This window comes from Dromaius novaehollandiae, chromosome 5, assembly GCF_036370855.1.
Source record: "Dromaius novaehollandiae isolate bDroNov1 chromosome 5, bDroNov1.hap1, whole genome shotgun sequence".
In the NCBI taxonomy this organism is placed as follows: Eukaryota; Metazoa; Chordata; class Aves; order Casuariiformes; family Dromaiidae; genus Dromaius; species Dromaius novaehollandiae.
The window spans coordinates 28299143-28316108 of NC_088102.1; the positions used below are offsets into that span (position 1 = coordinate 28299143).

Genomic DNA, 16966 nt, shown 5'->3' on the forward strand with positions numbered 1-16966 from the left:
TTTTATAGGTTTATTTTAATAAGTATGTGCCTAGTGAATTTTCAAATATATCTAAATGATCAGAACATAGAGTCAAATCATTCTCAAATAACCACAAGGGATTTTAAAGTGATGGCAGAAAATATGTATTTTCATATATATGTATCTTCACTATGTAGTTACAAATAAAGTAAAGAATATAACTTTCTAAAACAGGAGCACTAAGCAGGTTTTTTTCTTTTAAACAGGGACAACTTTTTGGTCATTACACTGTATTATAAGCCAATTTCTAGCTACTCTGGAAATTAACTGCAGACATAAAACTTAAAGACAAATTTGGAATGATGGGAACATTTCATCCAGTTAAGCACTGACAGTCTTGGAAGAGTTTGAAAGGGATATTTTGCAGCTGATGGACGTAATGCAGATATAAGAAGTGCCAGGCTATGAAAAGGCATGGCCTACAGAGTTGCCTATGTCCCAGCAACCAGAATTTCAAAAGCTTATATGCTAGTAATAGCAATCATGACAATAAGGACTTCAGTACAGAAAGTTTTGAAGTCTAATAGCCTTTTAATAGGGAGTCCTATGATGGGAAAGAGCATACAGTCCGTGTTCACTGATTCAGAGACTTCCTATTGATTTTAGTGAGATTTTGAAGACGGCCCTACACAACCCTATAAACATTTAGTATAGCATGAGACAGATATGAAACACAAAAATTATATAAAAGAACCTTATAACATTCTACCATGCAATTATAAAGGCCAATATCGTGTTGCCATAGGATTGCCATGGGTAAGAAGACAGTGAAAACCATTCCTGGGAGATGGAAACACTTTCACTGTGCCTTCCACCTCTAGAAAGCAGTTTCCGTAACATTAATGAAAGGCACACTGACTTGCACAACATTATATAATGGTTGAAGAGATCAAATTCATGACTGAATAAGAAAGAAGTTGAACTGTTGAAAAGAGGTAATCATTTTAAAGGAACTTTCCTGAGCACAACCACACATTCAACCACAGACAAAATATCAGAAGAAACAATGTTTCATTTAGTTTTCAACCGTAATTTTTCTGGAAAAAAGGCAAGTGACTTACTTCTCAACTTTTTCATTGGCCTCCTGGGAAGCCTCCAAGGCCTTCTGGAGCTTCAGTTCTGTCTCCTTTTGCTGCGACTGGGCTTGCTGCAGTTGGGCTGCCAGCTCTTCAACCTGGCGATACATAAGGGTCACAACATCCTCCCCGCTTTTCAGCCCACTTTCAGACGTACCAAAAGTACAGTTAAACTGATTCTTCAGACTCATTCCTTGAGACAAGGATTTGTGTAAGCTGGAAAAACAAAATCATACCTTTTATTAACTTTCAGCTTAATGCTGAGCTGCAAGAGTACTACACTCAGGTTAATCAGTACTTTCAGTATTATGATACACGGATCCCATGTGCGCTAATACCAGAACACGTTTTATTTCAAAGGTGATAGAAAACAAAGGTCTTCTAAAAGCATGTAAGAGCTATTAGAATTAAAAAAAAACCCCAAAACCTTATTACTAAATGGGAACTTAAAAAGCAATACTTTTCAACTGTAACATCTTCCAGATACAATCTCTACCCAATTTGAGCATTATTTTGCTATGAGATGTAGCAACAAGTTGGTATTGTGATTTACATAAAATTGAATTAATCAGTGTGAGTTACTGAGGTGTTATTACCTCATGTTACACAGCACTTTTAGCAAGCAGATTCACCTACTACAGAGGGTATATTTGCAAAGTAGCATATTTTTCAATACAGTGACAGAAATAAAAATGCTACAATGTACTAGAATGAAATAATTACATTAGCTGGATTTTTTTAGACATACAAATGATTTGCAAATGCTAAATCAATTCTAAAGGTCACCAGTCAATTTTTTTGTGAGAGGAAACTAAAATATTTCTTGATGATGTTTTCAATAAGCTAGTAACACCTATGCTAGAATATACTGTGTCTTAAACAGCTCTGCATAGTAGATAGAAATAGGTTACCTGCCAGCATCAAAGTTTTATCTCTAGGTACTTCAATATCCATAGTGTCCTTCACCATAATAACAATAATTTCTTGCAAAGACATTTATAACCCACTCTTTTGGTTTCACTCAGGCAACAGGTAAGACACATTTACCAACTATTTCACACAGAGGTGCCATAGATGTATATCCAGCCAATTCAGTTTTATAGATGATTTTGAGGTATATTCATGGAGATATCAAATCATAAACCATGAAACTAACAATCTTTCATGATTTAAACAATGAGTACAGTTGTACAAACTAGAACACAGTGCTGGATGCCTTGTACTTGAGTGCTGGAAAGCTCTGGACAAATCAAAGGGAGATCAGAAATTAGAAATGAAATGGAATAGGGATCTGAAGCAATAGATTTATGAGATTAAGAGAAATAAATATGCCTGGATCAGCTAACAATAACTATGGAAAATGTGCAGAAAGAAAGATTTTAGACAAACAGGTTAAACATTAACTATAAGTGATGAGAAGAAATTGAAAAAAGGGTGAAAAAAAGATTGAACATCAGGGAAAAAATCCCCCCAAAAGCCTATTAGACTGTGGAATTATTTCTTGAGGAATCGGTAAGTAGCCAAATGCTTGAGTTATTACAGTGAAATGGCAGAAATCACATTAATAGATAATTACTAAGGGAGGAGCCTGCACTAGCAGATTCCGTGGAATTAGCAGTAATTGTTTTCCATCTCTAATACCCATAATTACACCACTGGAAAATCACTTTAGTAGTAGAAAAAATTTATGGAGGATATTTACAACAAAAGTGATGGCAACAGAATATCACAGTAAGCAGCATGTTTAGACAAATAATTGAAGTTATTTCAATACAACTTCATGTATACCAGAAGCTATTGCTGCATTGATGAGCATGACTTGTGACCATCTCTGTGACTGACCATGTAAATATCAAATATTATTTCAAGTGTGGTTTTCCAGAAGCAGTGCAGACTGATTATAATACTCAAGGCACATTCTGCATGATGGGTGCTAGTATGTAAGAGCATATTTTCTTCCTTTCCAATTTATTAAGCCTTTTGTATAGGAAACACCCTTCATTCCATCAGGCTATAGAGGAAAATAATAGACAAACTAAAATACAATATACACATACAAGCAAAATGTGGATGAACTAATAGAAATCTAGAAGCTCAAAGGTCAGAGTGTTGATATGTCATTACACCTGCTACCTGAGGTTGTCTGAAAACAATGCAAAGAACCTTTTCAATTAAATGAAGACATATTGAAAATATAAATATTTATAAAGGGACATGAAAATGCATAGAACAGACTCATTAATAATAAAATTATTTTAATAGCTGCCCATAAAATTTACTGACTGAAGTTCCACTATATGGTGAAGCACTGATCACCATAGAAAAATATAAAGATACGCAAATAAAGCTGAAAGCAAGGTAATGAAATACCACCGATGTCCTATTCTTAAACACCTGGGACAAAGTTAAAAGGCAAAAAAAAGAGCTCAGAAGTTAAACTCTTCAGCAGACATATGGGTCCCTGATTAAAAAAAAAAAACCCTAAGAAACCAAATATTCCAACTTGTTCATTGCCTAACACAGTACCTTAGTATTTTTTTCCAGAATGTATGAAAAATATAGTCATTTATTTAGATTCTAAAATATTGGTCCTGCATGACTATGACTTGGCTTCTTCAGAAAGTACTGGCCCAGAACAATACTGCATGCAACACTAGCATTATATGTTTTATCTCAAAATGATCACATTTGAGTGATCAATAGATTCTGACATGTATTATTTTGTAAGTCAGTGTGATTCATCCAGATAAAGGCACTGTGGTTGACATTTTTTAACACTTTTTTTTCCCAAAAATGTGCAATCACAAGGTTTCTGCCAGTATATGTTTTGGTAAAATGCTTTTATTTTGTCCCTTTTGATATTTATTAATTTGAAATTCCTTCGTTAATGTCCAGCAAATTATTTCTCCAAACAATATCGATGCTATAAACCAAAAATAAATGGGAGTTCTAGGCCTGAAGAATGGTTCATAAAAATAGCAAGGCTTTTGGCTTTCTATGGCAATACGGGCCTAACTCTTCTTGCTAGAGCTTGGATCTGACAGCTTCAATTAATGGCCCCACCTGAACTGTGTCCAGGCAGGAGAAGAAAAAGTCGTATGTGATTATGTCACTTATGCAACTCCTGACTAGCCAGATAGCCAGAGCTTTCTTCAGCCTCCAAAGTCAGAGCAGCTTCAAGTCTGCTAAAAATTTCACCAGTTAAAACTGTTCCCAAAGGACTTGACTTTGGCTGAAATTCAGCTGTATGAAGTGCTGCTCTTATAACACTTCTTTCCTTGCCAAGCATACTTCGGCTGCAAGGTGGGAAATGATTTTCCACCTAAAGCAATTACTGAACAGCACAGAGAAATCTTCCATCTAAAGACATAAGGAAAAAAAAAACAGTAAAAAACAAACATTCCTGCCCTCCCACACAACAAACCTAGTGACAAACATTATACCCAATGTTTCCAAAGGCATGCATGTTTGGCCTCGGTTTTCACCACAAATGTGTCTGATACTCAAGCTTCTGAGACCTCTCAGACCTCAACCTGTACCCAGGATGGTTTTGAAGATGGTCCCTTCATGCTGCTGAGTACTCAAAGGCTAGGCAGCATTGATGACTTGGAGATAGGGCCTCAGAGGTGCTCTTAGCAGATACTGCAATGAAACAATATTAAAAAAAAGCCCATATGATCTACAAGGACTTTGACACTAAGCTAGTCTTGCTGCACAGCACAGCATGTATAATGGTGGAGTTTGCATCACATGTGAGCACATTTGACAGCTGTTAGACAGGCAACTAGATGGCATTACCCTACCATAGACAAATGTTTTACTAGCCTGTGATTATGTGCTTTCCTCTGCAATTACAAGCATTAAGGTCACATCAGCCACCCAAACATCACTCACTAATTCAACCAGACAGCAGCAGCTGTGTTAGACTCCATTATAGAGCAGAGGCCACAGCCCATGTACAACACTGTAACATTAATGCACATTATGCATAATGCAGACTACGTTCTGTGCATTCTTATGGACCATCACAGAGTGTCTGTATCTCATGTGTGGTAAATCCACATATTCTTAGCCTAGGATGAGCTCAGGCATCCTCTGTATTTTATATTCTTTCATCAGACCCAAGGATGAGCACTTTTAGGACAGAGCCCACTATGGATTCTCTCCTCTGTGTTGGTTGGTGATATAATCTCAGGACTTCATAGGACAACACACTGACAGATTAGAACCAATCATGAATACTCTTGTGCATGTCCATACCACCCAAATTCAGTTACATTTGAGTATGGATCCACAGCGAGCAGCAGATGAGTTCTAGCCTTCCTCCCTAACATGATCTGGAGAACACCTGCAACCTGTGTAAGTGTCCAAATAGTCTGGATACTATATGATTTAAGAGCAGGCTCAATATGATCTACAGTGTGAATCTGAACTGACTATCCTCTACCTCAAAACTTCAACTCTTCAACAAAGTGAGATTAAAGGCCATTCCAAAAACATTTTGCTTCTTTAGGCCTCAAGTTTTCTCATCTTTAAAACGAGGACAATCACACTACTGACCTTTGCAAGGTGGTCTGAGCTCCACTACTGAAGAAGATACTTGTCACTGTTAAAACACACAAGATGTGTTTTAGATGCAGCACAATTTGAATCTAGCTCAGAACTAAAACCAGATGGTCTTCTGATGACACTGAGCAGCAAACATTCTCTTTCAGGCCTCATTTTCATTCAGCCGGACCACTGCAGTACTCACACCATTCCCACATGACTAACCTTGGAAAGGTAGTAAGAACTGGGGCATGTGATGTGATCATTTAAGACTTTCCTGAGGTTGAAGGACTGCTGAGACACGGTCTCAACAAAAAATAATTGGAAACCGTATCTTCATTACAAACCCTTCATTTATGGTGTTGCACAGTAACCAAATGTATACAGTTCAGTTCATGTAGCCACTGAGCAGGTTGCTCAGATATCACAGACTCGCATGACAACACTATACTCGTGACTCTTAGCACCACCTATCATCCCTCACATTCACCATATCACCAAACGGTTCAGGACCTAAAAAAATAGAATGTGGATGAATAATGTTTGGTTGAAATAAAATCCAAGCAAAACAAATTACGTTGATAAGCAGAAGGAAGATTTTTGGAGATTTTTGCAGCTGTATTACTATCCTCTTTGGCTGGAAGCACAAAACCTCAACTAATTGCTTGTAGCTGAGAAATGTTCCTGAATTTTCTGAGTACACGATGCTCTCTCACAGTAGCATCCAAACCAGGGCCCTCTATAGCCTCTGACTGATTAATTACTAGTGTGGCAGATGACAGTTTAGCATTAGCTTTTTTCACACATACATCAACTCTTAGATACAGCATATCTGAGTTTACAGAAGAGACTACTATAGATCTTTTAAACCTGAACATTACTTCATACATGTTAGCATTAATCATACATCTTCATGGTTCCACAATAGAGCCGTGTTAACTGCTTCACACACATATTCATAGGCTCTAATTATCTTCCACAAATTATTCCAAATTAGGAGACTGTTTTCTCTTCAATACAACAGCAACTATTGTGGATACTCTTCATAGTTTTATTAGACTACATGTTATTCATAAAACCAAGCTTGCAGTAAAATGTTCCTGTCATGCTCTGACAGTATTATTGAATCTTAACCTAAGCATTCACATTCAGCTATCTTTGAAGCCTTGCTTATAATGATGCAAATGTAATCTGAAATTTTTAAAATAATTGTATTTTGTACAGTGCTTTCTTTAGCACACCAGAACTTACAGGAAAGAATTTTGCTATCTTTTATCTGCTCTTTATTGCCAATTCATATGCTTTGGCCATCCTTAAATATTTGCCAATGACTTTAGTTAACAAAATAACTTTAACTTAGTATTTGCAATATTGTAGCTATTCCCTACAGTAATAGATTGTTTGGGTAATACTGCAAATACAGAGGCAACCTTATCTATTAATCGAAGACAGAACTGGCATCAAGTCATCAAGAGTGACCTCAGTATTTGAATATAAAGGATGCTTAAGATGGTGCCAACAATTCCATGTTTTACAGCATGTCAGAAAACCCCGACCATTTTCCCTGTGAAGTGCTAACACCATAACTGCAACAGAACAGGTTCTGGCTCAGCTGAGTGAGACAGGCAGGAGAAGGGGCACCGGTGGCTCCAAGACAAGATCTTGTTCCACCTTCTCTGTTTCTGAGCTGACTGGCAGCCCCTGAGCCTCTCTGATGGCTGCTGGAGGCCACTCCATTGACATGGATCACTGGAGGGGTGTGTGAGGGGGTTGTGTAAAGGCAGCGAGTCTGGCTATGGGCCAGTAGGGAAACCAACTATGTCAGGGATTTGTGGAAACACAAACTAGCTATCATAGAGACTGAGGATCTTGTCCTAAAGGTCAAAGTGGGTTATTTTTTATACCTTGAGAATGTTTTTGACAATATTTTAAAATATAGTGCCTTTTTTCCGAAAAGCTAAACATACATAAGAAAGCAATAGCTCTTGTAAAATAATTTAGCTCCCCTAACATAATACAGCTGTTGGTATACCAACTAAAACAGGTGGAAAATAGATGCTTTATGGATTACCTTTTCCTTTTTTGATGATCCTTTCCAAAAGCTTCAATATGGACACTGTCTCTTATATGGAGACTATGATATTATGGCATAGATGAATATTCAGCCTTCTGAGACAGCTTTGCAGGATCAACTCCTACAGCCCCACACATCTGATAGTGGCCTGGTCTGAACTGCAACACCTTCAGTTCCCACTGGCTTCACTGGACTTGACAGTACTCAGCAAACTGCTGATTTGAACCTCTAGTCTCCAAAATACCAACCACAGAAACCTTTCTTGATAACAAAGAATGTGCACTTTCAAGGGTCAGGAATTTGTGGTAGGACCCTTAAATATAGTGTCCTGTCACCTTAATTTGACTTTAGATTTGCCTGCATAACTAATGAAATTCTTTGTTTGAAATTCTGTATGGAGTTAAGGCTAGTTTGGTTTGTGCCTTTAGCTTCCTTTTAAAGCTTCTCACTGGAAATGATAATGGCCTCTAACATCCATTTTACAAGTGACCTACGTACAAACTTTTTTTTTTTTTGAAATGAACAAAATCTACCTGCAAAAACTACTGTGTCTGTACTAGTGAATCCCTGTTGTACCAGATAAACTGCAACAATTCAGATGAAAGGAATAAGAATCCTGAAACTGAAAACTGAAGTAGTCAGTGAAGTGTCTACTCAGTGAAAAGAGATACTTCATATATACATCTATCTATATACATCTGATAGTACCGATATCTATCATAACACAGGCACCAGAATCACCTGAAAACAAGTTCAACGTAATGACTATGTGCTATTGACTTTTATTTTTGTCTCCAGGGAATACTGTTTACTTTGCTTTAAAATTTATATGAGTCATTTTGTTATGCACCTTTTTTAAATTAGTTTGAAGGAAACAGTAATTTGAGAAAGAGAGCGGAAATCAATTCTGATTCGATACTGATAGCTACTGTGCGATGTAAACTGTGTGTTCTTTCTAATTAAATGTAAACACGTTCAGTTTTAAAGTCCAGCAGTGATGACAACAACTACTAGAAAGGATTGCTTAAGCACTGGTCAACTGATTCTTCTGAACCTTTTGTTCATATCGTAGGTGAGCTTGTGCAATCTGTGGCAGGGTGAACGCCAGTTGTAACTGACTTTATTTTAGGTCATCTTCAGAGAAAAGACTTGACAAGAATGTGGAGTGCTCTGTCATACCTCAAGTTACCCATTAACTATGTCCTTCTGATAGCTAATCAATAGCATTGCATGGAGCCAAACACACTGCACTAAACTGCCCCTCTTCCAAAAGCCAAGTCTTGGTAAATATTTAATGGCAGTAAAGGTGTTTTGACTGTTATCAATCTGATACGTTTAAGAACTCTTGAAAGAAACTTTATCTTGCTTCTCTCTGCATAAATAATTTGTTCAGTCACAATTCTAGTCATATGCAAAAGCACTTAAATTAATAATCTAATGCTTTTAAATCAAGGCTTTGAACAGAGAAAAAGTAGTTTCACTCCGTATGGCACAAAATAAAGAGAAAGCAAAATTTATTTCCTTGATAAAATGCCAGCTAGAAATATACATCAAGGAACCCAGCCCTTTATAGGGTAGTAGCAGATACTGCGCCAGACTTGCTCAAAACCTGTTATACAAGTGCACATTTGAGATTTTCTTACATGGCTTCAGTTTCTGTAAAATTCCTAGCTCTCACTCACATCAAGATGGCCTAGGATTTTTAGCTTCTTTTCACAGAGGAAGAAAACAACCTGTTTAAATAGCTATACTAAGACCTACAGACTTTACTTTTCACTACTGTGAACACTCCCATCTTAAAGTAGATATATTTTCAGCTAATTAATTTTATTAAGTGGTTTTCCATTTTCTATTTTTCTGTGCAAAGCAGTTTGTCTAGACCTCTAAACAGACAAACACTTTTATCCTTATCCTGTAACACCTACTCATGGACATCCCTGCTACAGCCAGGAAGGATTCAAACATCTCCTAAGAGACTACATAGGCTTATTCCATGCTTCTGTGCCAATGTAACAGGACTGAAGATGTAGGAGTCTCCTAACCCCTTCCCCCAACACAGTCTTCCAGCATTCTCTGCATGAACCTCAGTATGAGCCTATGTATTTTGAAGAAACTGATTCATCAGTGGATCGAAGCTTTTTCTTGGAAAATAATTTGGGAAGAAAGCATTGATAGTATTCCAGTTTCCAAAATGTGAATCACCATAAATGTTTTCCCAGAAGTATAAGCATTATTTTTTTCCCAGTGTTTAAATGATCTCTTTAGTGCTCTTGATGCCATTCAATAGATTTCCAAAATAAAGACTGGAGAAATAATTCCCAAATACAAATAAAGATAGACAAACAGGACAGCCAGGAGTTTCCAAATCAATAGTAATTGTTTCTGATGAACATAATATTAATAAAAAAGATAAAGGCACACAAATCAATCAAGCAATAAAGCACATGGCACCATCCAGGAATGATGATCAGCTGAAGAAAGCTTGTTGCTAATAACCTCAGAAAATATCTTGTATTTAATAGAATGTTATCTTTATAAATAAGACATGATCATGAATTTTATGGCTGTCCTGACCTGCTATTGTGATTGCCTGGCTTAAATCCCCCACTGAACAAGAGGAGAGAGATGAATCTGTCTTGGACACTGGGCTGGAAGCCAGCCCTGCCTTCTAGCATGGCCAGGAACATCCAGCTGAGGAAGAGAAGAGTCTCTCCAGGAGAAGGCAATTAAAAGAAATACAAAGAATGGAAACGTGTTTCAAAGATGGAATAACCAAATACATATGGAATTTGAGAGAAGGATGATCTCATGGATGAGCTGAAAAGCCCTAACCTAGAAACTCTCAGTGTAGCTGACCTGGGAAGGAGAGTCACATGCCACTGTCTTATCATGCCCTTTTTGCCTAGTGATTCAGATGGTAAAAATCTTTGAATGATGGTTTCTTTTAAAAAAAAATATGCCTTTTTTTGAGAATACTTCCCCCCCACCCCTGGAAAATTAAACAGAGGGCATTTGAACATTTTTGTCTGATTTTTGTCCCAGGTGTTACTGAGTGATATTAAGCAACTCTGACTATAGCCAAACCAGGTGTCCTGTGGGCCAAGAAGCGAGGTAGATTGCTGAATTCTAGGTGAGTGTGCCTAGTACATGGGTTCTCTGAGTATAGCAACATGTACCACTCTAAAATGGTTGATAAGTCACCAGGGCTGCATGTGCTGCAGTTAAAGAGCCCTCATCCAGACTGGTATAGATGTCTACAATGTCTACTTTAAAGTTATCATGGCTTCTTCTATACAACAATGCCATTGGTCCTTGGACTACTATGCAGATACACCCTTTGCAAGTCACCCCCTTAAAGCCAAGTAAATGACACAATAGCAATGTAGAGCGACTCAGTAAGCCATGTCCTATGTAGCTGCTGCTGCCAAACCCTTATTCATATAAATCATACAGCTCCTTGGACAGTTAAGAGCTATGAAACAACGCAGTTAAAATGACGGCTTAAATGATAAAGGGAACACCTGGGAAATTTAATATGGGGGAAGTCTGCTTCCCCATTGTACCAATGCTTACTGAAGGAACAGGGCAGACTTGTCTGGGCCATTCTCCTTACATGAAAAAAGGGCACATGCTGGGGGAATGATTTAGTGGAGTGGGGATCAGAGCTCTGTCTTAAATTCCCTGTTCTATCTCAGATCTGTGTGGTACTGAGCATGTCACAACATGCAAACCGCAGCCTGCCATACTGAAACTGGGAGTAAAGTGCCTTTCCCTCACTTTTTTTCCTTCTTTGTTTAAATTCTAAGCCTTTGGGGGGCCCAGGATTGCTCCTCATCATGTGTGTGTAGAGCACCTGGAAACCCAAGGCCTCCATCTTCGCTCAGGCCTCAATGCAAAGTATTATTCATGGGAAGACACAAAAGAGCCAATTCACCGTACAAGCGTAGCGGACAGATCCAGGTTTGGGACCTTTATTGAGAAAATACTATAGTTTCTGTAATGGAGGCAGTTTCCTTCTCCCCATTCCAGTGTCAGCAGCCATTGCCACCAAGAGGAGTAAGTAGTGACAGCAGCCTCCTAGTGCTTTGTTCAGCTATAGTTAGCCCAGAAGCTTTGATATCTGAAAAGTTGTTCTTTGCTTCCTCCCAGATGAAAGTAACCATTAGCTGGATATGGCACACAGACTGCAAGCTGAATCGCATCATTCATGCGTCTTGAACAGTGAGAGATTAGACTAGCCATTGCTGGAGGAAAATCAGAGAAGAGAGAGCTCCAAAGTGTAAGGGTTGGAAAGAAGCTCAAAACAGATGCTGAACTAATTCTGTATCCTAAAAATTTTAAATCAGCTTCTCCCATCTCTTTTTCCTTTACCCTTATGAGTTTTGAGCATTGGGCTACTGAAAACAAATCTGTAAAAGAATAATATCATCAGGCACTTTAAAGTAGTCTGAGTGAAAACAACAGTATTAACTTAATGAAGCAAGAATTCTCATGAAAAACAACAGTTTTTTCTTTTTGCCGGCATATCATTTCTCCATAAGCAGTAGGTAAAAGTGAAATACTGTAGCAGGAAGTGCACTAGTTGCACTGAACCAAAGAAGTAATTATTTTCTCAGAACCTGACAAGGAAATTGAATGAATATGGGAACTCTTGTGAAATCTAGCCAACACTGAAGTGTTCAATTATTCTTTTTTTTTTTTTGGATAGAACAAGATAATAATTCAGTATGAGTACTACCTGCTATACATATACATGTTCAACCAACATTTTAATTTCCTCTGATAGGAGCATTAACGCTACTCAAGAAGAAAAATTGAATTCCTGTGTCATGATACTTCTCATTCTACTACTACATTCTATCCCACAGCCGAGGTGGAAGAAGTACAATAGGCTAACATATGACTCTTTCAGATAAAGACAGTTGGGAAGAGGAGCTAAATGGAAGGATAAGTACTTCAGCCTCTGTATTACCCTTGTTACAGAATATTTTTGAAACCACCAGAATCTGATGTTAGATAAGCCTGGATAAAATTAAAATCCTGTATAGCTAAGAAGTAAAAGAAAAGAAAATCAGAAAATATGAACAGGGGAGAGCAATGTCCCCCATCCTTCTTCCCACTCCTTTGTGTAAGGGACAAATCCATGGCACTTCCCCCTCCTCCTTGGTGAAAGCTCCCTGCCACCCCATTTCTACCTTTAATGACAGTGCACATCATTAGAACATTTCCTACTGAGAACAAGGAAGAAGTTTTTCAGTCTAGTAAAGAATGACTTGAATTTATTTGTATCAAGAAACTAAAGGCTGTAGTTATCAGTAGGTGCTTTTACACTGTTGTTCTCTGTGTCTTGTACAATTAATACTTTCTGGAAATTTTGCTCCTTCCTCCTGATCTCTGGGAATGGAACACCAAAAGAGAAGTAATAACAGAAAATATTGCTTTATAAATCAAAAAAAAGTTCAAGAGTAAAAACAAGAAATAAGCAAGCTAGACATTTGAAATTTTGGCTTTAACCTCCCTTGCCTCAATAACCATGGGATAGGTAAGACACAAACCCTTCGGGGTAAATTTTGAATGCGATGTGCAGAGTTTCCTTACTGAGATATGTACACATCAGACTCTATGAATCAAGCTTATGATATGCCTCTAAGTTATTGTTTCATGGACAGTGGCGAACGGATATCATTCCTCTGTTTAATCAGGAGTTAAAGCATGTACAGTAATTCCTTATTTTCACAATATTCCTTCTGACAAAGATAACAACCACGAGAATGGTTCCCAGCTGGCTAAACCTGACATACAGGTTTTGTTAATAAAAAAATGCATGACTTAATTAATGAAACGGATCTATTAAGACTGTCCCCCAATCTACTACAGTGGCCCCACCTACAGCTGAACTTCATATGACCTAACTTATGCAAAAAGAATTGTAATAACTTGCACTAAAAGCTGCTATAGAGGAAAGGTTGCTATGAAGAAAAAATATGACTCAGAAATGCAGACAATGCCCCTAGAGGAGAAAGCTTAGTATCTTCACCTTTAGTCAAAGTTTGTTTTTACAGTGAATAAATAATTGAAACAATTTTGTTAAACTGTGTAAAATTATTTCATCTAGAGTAATTATGTTTGATCTATTAGCACCTGATACTATCTATTGTCTAAACTGCTGGCATTCAATCCACAAGTAATGTCAACAGTATTAAAGTCCATTATTGAAGCAATAGTTGAGTAAAAATCATGTGTGTTCTACATTTTGTAACCTGTCTCCAGAATAATCTTCAAAAGAAATTTCATTATACCAACACCTTTTTGATTTTTTAAAGGCACATTTTTACTTAAGTCTGCAAACTTGGGCTCTCTAAACTCACAAACAATTTACCTGTTCTGTTTTTGCAAGCATACATCTGTAGCAATCTACCCATTTTACATGCTTCTCTGTTCCCATCTAGCTGTCCTATGCTAAATGGCTATCCACATTCACCTCCACCAACATCGGCAGGCTCAACACCTCCTTTGCTAAACCAGTTCCCACCCCCCTCATCATAAGGAGCTGTGCTTTTACAAACAGAAAGAAGGAACACTGCAACATTTCTGCAATGAAGTTCTATATATATTCATTGATTTGACCAAAAGAAATCCCCAGACCTGAACTAATACAGTAACTGGACTCACCTACCTAGAAAGCAGATACTCTTTTTCTCTCTTACAGCATTATCCCTATTTCAAAGGGCTTCAAATACTTGCTGCCTTTTAGCAGAGGAAATATTATGAACTCTTTGAGATCACATTCTCGCTTGAAGTGATGAATGCCACAGTATTCTCTGGAATAAAAAGGTACTTTCTCTCCTTGGAATAGTAACTTTACAGTAATTTAGAGGAAGCAGGAGAAACAGTTGGTCATTAAACATTAAATGTATTAATGGGGCACTCACAGTATATTGCTTGTCTGGAAAAGGCAGTTCTGTACTTGCATTTCAGAAGGACTGCTGCAATACAATAGCTACTGTGATATATTTAGGCTTTCCCCACTTAACATGTAGGAGAATCTAATAAAGAAAACTTAAATCAATGTATTTTCCAAAAACGTATGAGTAGCACTATTCACATCTTACAGCTAGGGGAATCAAGAGGCAAAGAAAAAACATTCCAAAAGAGGCCCTTCATTTTCACTCCCCAAATAGAGACCTTTAGGACTTGATATTTGGAAGTGTCAGGGACTAGTAACTCCAGATGAAAACAATGATAAATCAGAATACTCAAAGCAGGAGCCCCAAATCACTTCAGCAGCACGTAAAAATCATCCACATCTCCAGACTCATTTCATTCCTGAACTCCTACTTGGTTCTCTGGAAACCTCAGACTCTAGCATATGGACGGAATATCCTATGGCACTTTCTTCTTTCGTGGCATTTTCAGAAATTGAGCTTCTGTAGAGCTCAGAAAAGTGACCCAAAAAAGAACTGACATAGGCTATGTAGGATGCTGGCTTGCTTGATAAAAAGGTGCCTAATATGAAATTTGGTACCTCAGGAGATATAAGGAGAAACATAATTCTGTCTACGGAGAGAAATTAATTGTCTGGCCCAAGGACACTGGGAATATGTTCTCTATAGTTTCCTTTCCTAGTGCTAGTTCTTCATGATCTTTCAAGCCTTAAAATTACGACACTTTGATGAAGGCTTTGCCTATCTCCGTCCCTTGAAGTCTAACTCATTTAAGTGGTTATTAGGTTGTATCCCTAAATTCTACACAAGTAGCCTCAAATAGTAATAGAGATAAAGTAACATGACGATTTCAGAGCACACTTAAATCAGTGGAAGAACTCCCAAGTCCCAGATAAATGTATCTGTTCATACGGAACTCCAGAAGTGGTTCCATACTGACAGAAGGATACACGTTTGCTATGTCCTGAGCTTTTAGCGTAGACTTTCGGTTTGTGTGACCTGCTCTGGGGAAAATGAGTTGAGTTGTTAGCTCTGCCTTCGTAAAACAAAACAGTTTACAGGAATCTGAAGAATAGTGGTTAAAAACTTTTGCCTTGAGCCATGTGTTTTTCAGGGAGAATGTGACTTAGCTCAAGAGTCATTTGTCAGAGCAGAGTGGATGACAGAACTGTTTAAATGGCGGACAAAAGCTTTGGGACACAAAAACCAGATACTTTACACAAATGAAAAAAACCCCCACCTTGCCTAAATACTTTCGCTCAGAGGTCCCAGAATCTGATGCCTGTTTATCTGCAGACAGCAACATCTTGCCTTTGTTTGTGACAGGTAAAATTCACTTCACTGACTGTTAAAAGTGAAGCACAGAAAAACCTTCAGAAGGAGACTATGGGAAAGAGAAACAAAGTATGACATTCCCGGAGTAACTATGGTGTGCAGGGGGAAAGCTCCAGCCGCCTGCCTCATCAAGTACTGACAAACGGAATGTGAGAACTATTCCCAAGATGAAAGGAGACAAGTTGAACAATTCAGCTAATGGGATCACATTGAGCTAATGAGATCACTACAACTTTCTTTGCTTCTGTATGTCAAAACTCTGATGTTTGTTTAAAATATATTCTCTTTTAGCAAGCAATGGGCTAAATCTTGAGGGATTTTTGAGAGAGTGGGAGAATAAACACATCTTCAGATTTTATGACTTGTGTGGAAAGTCTTTGGGGCAAGAACACTTTAAGTTCAGAAGTTTACAAATAGTGAGAGCAGTCTTTGTAGCACCTTTGTCAGAAAAAGAAAAAGAAATAGAAGGCTTGGGTTTGTTAATACTGTATTAAACAGACATTTGTTGCTACTGTTCTCACTTTAAGGTGCACAGGTTACAGATACTTTGCATTTGTACAAGCCCCTGGTTGCTATCCTTACCTGGGATAGATGAGAGAATAAAACCCAACTGTGCCGTAGCACCAAACTACACTATGGCATATTTGTATTTGGCAAGCACTTGGGAGTGCTGTAAACAGTAATATTATTGCTTTCTAGAAGATCTGGAAAACTTGCGTAATAAGCCAGCATTTTGGGTATGGTATACAGAAAGTGTTCTGGAGATGTTTCTGGAGATGCTTTTTAGCCATCTAATAAGGTTTTAAAAATAAAATAAAACACGTCAAAATGACCAAGCTTGGGTGCCTATAGTTTCAGTGTGATTCAGTGAGTGACTGGCTTTCCAAAGCTGCACTTGCCGGTGCCTTTCTAGCTCACTAATGCAAACTCAGGTGCCTGAATTTACGCATCCAAGATTGAAAATTCTG

General features: G+C 37.8%; 1 protein-coding gene across 5 annotated transcripts in view; it reads right to left on the reverse strand.

Moving 5' to 3' along the window:
- The window catches only part of MIPOL1 (mirror-image polydactyly 1), a 197764-nt gene that overhangs the window by 22876 nt on the left and 157922 nt on the right, over positions 1-16966 (reverse strand). For all 5 annotated transcript variants that reach the window (XM_026120291.2, XM_064512345.1, XM_026120285.2 and 2 more), the window contains one exon: positions 1083-1313. In XM_026120291.2, coding sequence (XP_025976076.1) covers positions 1083-1313 — 231 coding nt within the window. The remainder of the gene's footprint in view (positions 1-1082; positions 1314-16966) is intronic.